Raw genomic sequence first — 4,149 nt, forward strand, 5'->3', positions numbered from 1 at the left:
TTGTGTTGCCTAATCTCGTGGCGTAATTCGTTAAACCAATAAAAAAAATCTTTTTTATTCTTCGACACTGTCAAAATTTACGGTTTTTCTCTCGTGTAAGGATGTTTTGACAACTGTTTGGCATTTCTCAATGCGAAACGTCAAATTATTTTTAACAGATTTAAAGCAAGTTTAAGCCTTGTTGAGTCTAATTCGAAGAATAAAATGTTGTATTCAACTCGTTTGAGTGTAAATCGGACGCTTTATTCCATCTCGTGGATGGTAAACCACTCGTTACACTCGTGGTTTAAAAATCCGCTCGGTCAAATAAAGCGTCCGATTTACACTCAAACTCCTCGAATAAATAACTATTATTCTTCGGCACTGTCAAAATTTACGGTTTTTCTCCCGTGTAAGGAAGTTTTGACAACTGTTTGGCATTTCTCAATACAAAACGTCAAATTATTTTTAACAGATTTAAAGCAAGTTTAAGCCTTGTTGACTCTAATTCGAAKAATAAAATGTTGTATTCCACTCGTTTRAGTGTAAATCGGACGCTTTATTCCACCTCGTGGATGGTAAACCACTCGTTACACTCGTGGTTTAAAAATCCACTCGGTCAAATAAAGAATCCGATTTACACTCAAACTCGTCGAATAAATAACTATTATTATACCTGCGTCATAATCCTAAATTAAAACACGCTGCAGCGTGCGTAATTTGGCCTTTATAGCACGCTGAAATTTTAAAGTTGTCTAGGTAACAAGAAACAGTGAAATGTCTGGACCAATTACAACGTGAAAAAATGTGATTAACAACGTAAACTAGTAATATAAAATAAAAAATATCGCGTCGTGTTCTTAAACCCTTCATGCGTGTTTTAAAGGCTTGCTTTTAAACTAGTATTATAATATACTATTAAAATCATGAAAACCCACACTTTTTAAATTAAAAATATTGCTCAATTTCAGGAAATTAAATTTACAGACTTTAATTTAAAACTTAATCTAAATATTGCATCAATTTAATTAAGATAAAGGGTTGAAACTCATCGCAACCAAATCGAAAAATTAATAAGATTGACCTTAGGGTTAATTAAAATATTTCAAAACTCGTATAAAAGGCTCTTTTTTCCCAAGCTGTCGCAGAAATGGCTCCAGTGATCGAAATCGTAAGTGACCGAGTGACCCTTGGTGAGGGCCCCCATTGGGACGAGCCCACACAGACCCTTTACTACGTGGATATTTTCGGGCAAGCAATCCACAAATATGTACCATCGACTAACACTCATACTAAAGTTGTGATAGGTAAGTGCTTCCTCTATATCTCTATATATACCACCATTTTTTTTCACTTTTATTTTAAAGAAGGTGGTCCTGTGACCATGGTAATACCAGTCGAAGGGACCGCTGATAAGTTTCTGATAAGCATTGGCCGAAAACTGGTCATTGTCACTTGGGACGGCATTAGTGACAAAATTTCAGATTCCGAGCTTTTGATCGAAGTTGAGAATAAAGCTGGGTATTTTAATAACCGATTCAATGATGGTAAAGCAGACCCCAGTGGCAGATTATGGGCTGGTACCATGGGTCCAGAGCCTGAAATTGGGAAGCTGGAGAAGGAAAAAGGAGCTTTATATACATTGGTTGGGAAACACCAAGTCAAGACTCATTTAACCAAAGTCAGCATTGCTAATGGTCTAGCTTGGGACTTGGAGTTGAAGAAAATGTATTACATTGATTCACCCAGGCGCACTGTGGACGAGTATGATTATAACATCGAAAAAGGGGAAATTTGTGAGTATTTTTTAAAAGTTTTTTGTCGACAATTTTGAAAATTTGTACAGGTAATCGAAAAGTTGTGTTTAATTTGGACGTTCACAACATTCCTGGGGTCCCAGATGGCATGACCATGGACACCAATGGGAATCTATGGGTGGCGGTCTTTGATGGTGGATGTCTACTCCATGTCAATCCCAGAACGTCTGAATTACTTAACACGATTAATTTTCCAGCGCGACAGGTATTTTCTTTTCTTTGTTATTCAATAATTCATTATTTTTGGTTTAGATAACATCGGCCGCCTTTGGGGGCCCAAATCTGGACGAACTGTACGTAACAAGTGCCCAGTTGATCGTCAAAGGAGTGAAGCAGCCCCATCCTGCTGGAGCCCTTTTTAAAGTTACCGGATTAGGGGTTAAAGGATATCCCAGTGTTAAAGTTAAAATTCCGTAATTTTGACTTAATTCGTTTTCCGAAATAAAAAGTTTAGAGGCAAATTGTGTTTTATTTTTCTCAAACTAAGGTCTTGATTATAATTGAACTGGTAGAGCTCATCTAAATGACTTGCTATTTTAGTACAGAAAATTAAAATTATTTGATAAGTCGTACATTTATTACTCACATTTTATCAATACTTGTCCGATGAGTTTTAAATTTCTGTCTTTATCTGACCTTAACAGTATTTATTTTAAAATGAGTTTTTTCATTCAATTTTTTTGTATTTCCACGTGAAGTTCAAGTGAATTATGAAAATTAAAAAAATAAAATTCTACAAGTTATTAGTATTTTCAAACTTCTAAGCATTCTACAAATATTCTCCATAGTTAAAATTATATATATTTTTTAATTTAACGTTGAGAAAATAGATAGAGAAGAATTGAAATTGTGTAGTATCTACTTATTAATTAAGAATTATAATTATTTATTTCTTCTACTAAGTACACGGTCAAAATAAAAATTAAACTTAAATAAAAAAGCTTGTCAACACTCGCAATAACTGCGGAACTCTTTTGTCCCTCCTCTGCCTTATGATTACACAGATCTGTAGAACAAAGGATACATGATGTTTGGTTGTTTTCTTGAGGCGAAACAATAAAATTTTCATTCGCAGTAAAATTCTTTATGCCACAATCTTTTAACAGTTGAACGAATCTGTCACCGATACAACCCCTCATTTCATGAACCTCTTCATGAAAAATTAAAATTTAGGAAAACATAAGCAAATAAGAGTTGTAACACCTTTACGTTTCCATATTAAAAGAAAGCACTTGTAGTTACTGGCCTTACCTATTGTTTGTCCACAAGTAATCGTATTTATTTCTCGAGGATTACAGTTCTTGCCAGAACAGGAGAGACAGTCCAAACTTTTACCATGATTAAAAAATAAAAAAATTAACACAAACATTTTGGAAATTGTGGGTAACTTCATTTTAATTTCTCAAAATATTTGAGAAATTGAGAGAAAAAGTGACAGTGACGTCATCACTTCAATCAAAATTGTAACAGCAAATTGTAATTAAGTGCTAACATTTGTTATAAATATCAATACTCAGACAATAAGTTACAATCTGTTAATATTTCTGACCTTGTTAATATCGTCACAAACTACATACTACAAACACTATCATTCTGATTTCAAAATGCATACAATTGAAATAGTAACAGAAGGCTATGGCTTGGGCGAAGGCCTTCGTTGGGATTCAGCGACCCAAAGCCTTTATTTTGTTGATATTTTAAGCCAAAACATCGTAAAATATAACCCAACAACGAAGAAAGTTGCAAAAGTATCAGATGGTAAATTTCCAAAGTCGTCAATAATTTACAAATTATTTTTTTTATTGTCATCACCGAAAACTGCATCATTTATAATACCAGTCGAAGGAAAAAAGACCAATTTCTATATATAATTTATTTATTTATATTATCTCGTGGAATGGTGAGAGTGATAAAATAGGTACAAATCGTCGAAAAATTAAGAACTGTTGTTAATATGCTATATGTGATGCCGAGAGCCGTTTGTGGGCCGGTAGCCAAACTTTGAACAAAGATGATTTTATGAAAACTGAACCTTTGGGCCATTTATATTCCCTGAATTCTAACAAGCAATTAAAAAAATGTTTGGACAAAATGCGAATTGCAAACGGATTGGCTTTTAACGAAAAAGCAAAAATGTAGGTATCGACTCTTTGACAGGGACAAGAGATTTGATTTCGACGTAAAACTGGGATGATATGTAAGAATTTAATTCTCGTCAGACATTCGAAATAATATTTTTTGTAGCCAACAGAAATGTTTGTAATGTAATGTAATGTAATGTAATGTAATGTAATGTAATGTAATGTAATGTAATGTAATGTAATGTAATGTAATGTAATGTAATGTAATGTAA

At 33.5% G+C, this 4,149-nt stretch overlaps 2 protein-coding genes and 1 pseudogene across 3 annotated transcripts; 2 read left to right on the forward strand and 1 right to left on the reverse strand.

Moving 5' to 3' along the window:
- Window positions 1-1,114: 1,114 nt before the first annotated feature.
- Window positions 1,115-2,251, forward strand: LOC123013138 (regucalcin-like). 2 transcript variants are annotated; one of them, XM_044411509.1, is made up of 4 exons: window positions 1,115-1,286; window positions 1,347-1,775; window positions 1,826-2,001; window positions 2,049-2,251. In XM_044411509.1, exons 1-4 carry the CDS (start codon window positions 1,130-1,132, stop codon window positions 2,211-2,213), a joined length of 927 nt encoding a protein of 308 aa, XP_044267444.1. In that variant the 5' UTR covers window positions 1,115-1,129; the 3' UTR covers window positions 2,214-2,251. The 2 variants fall into 2 exon arrangements, with proteins under 2 accessions (XP_044267444.1, XP_044267445.1); XM_044411510.1 differs by having other exon boundaries at window positions 1,350-1,775.
- Window positions 2,252-2,665: 414 nt separating this feature from the next.
- On the reverse strand, window positions 2,666-3,233 carry LOC123013927. The gene is made up of 2 exons (XM_044412804.1): window positions 3,000-3,233; window positions 2,666-2,946 (listed from the first exon to the last, which is right to left on the reverse strand). The coding sequence occupies exons 1-2, from the start codon at window positions 3,187-3,189 to the stop codon at window positions 2,666-2,668; spliced, it is 471 nt and encodes a 156-aa protein (XP_044268739.1). The 5' UTR covers window positions 3,190-3,233.
- A 167-nt stretch (window positions 3,234-3,400) lies between these two features.
- Window positions 3,401-4,023, forward strand: LOC123013390 (annotated as a pseudogene).
- The last annotated feature ends 126 nt before the right edge of the window (window positions 4,024-4,149 follow it).

This window comes from Tribolium madens, unplaced genomic scaffold (genome assembly GCF_015345945.1).
Source record: "Tribolium madens isolate multiple individuals breed KSU strain unplaced genomic scaffold, Tmad_KSU_1.1 Scaffold_96;HRSCAF=242;Tcas5.2_LG5, whole genome shotgun sequence".
In the NCBI taxonomy this organism is placed as follows: domain Eukaryota; kingdom Metazoa; phylum Arthropoda; class Insecta; order Coleoptera; family Tenebrionidae; genus Tribolium; species Tribolium madens.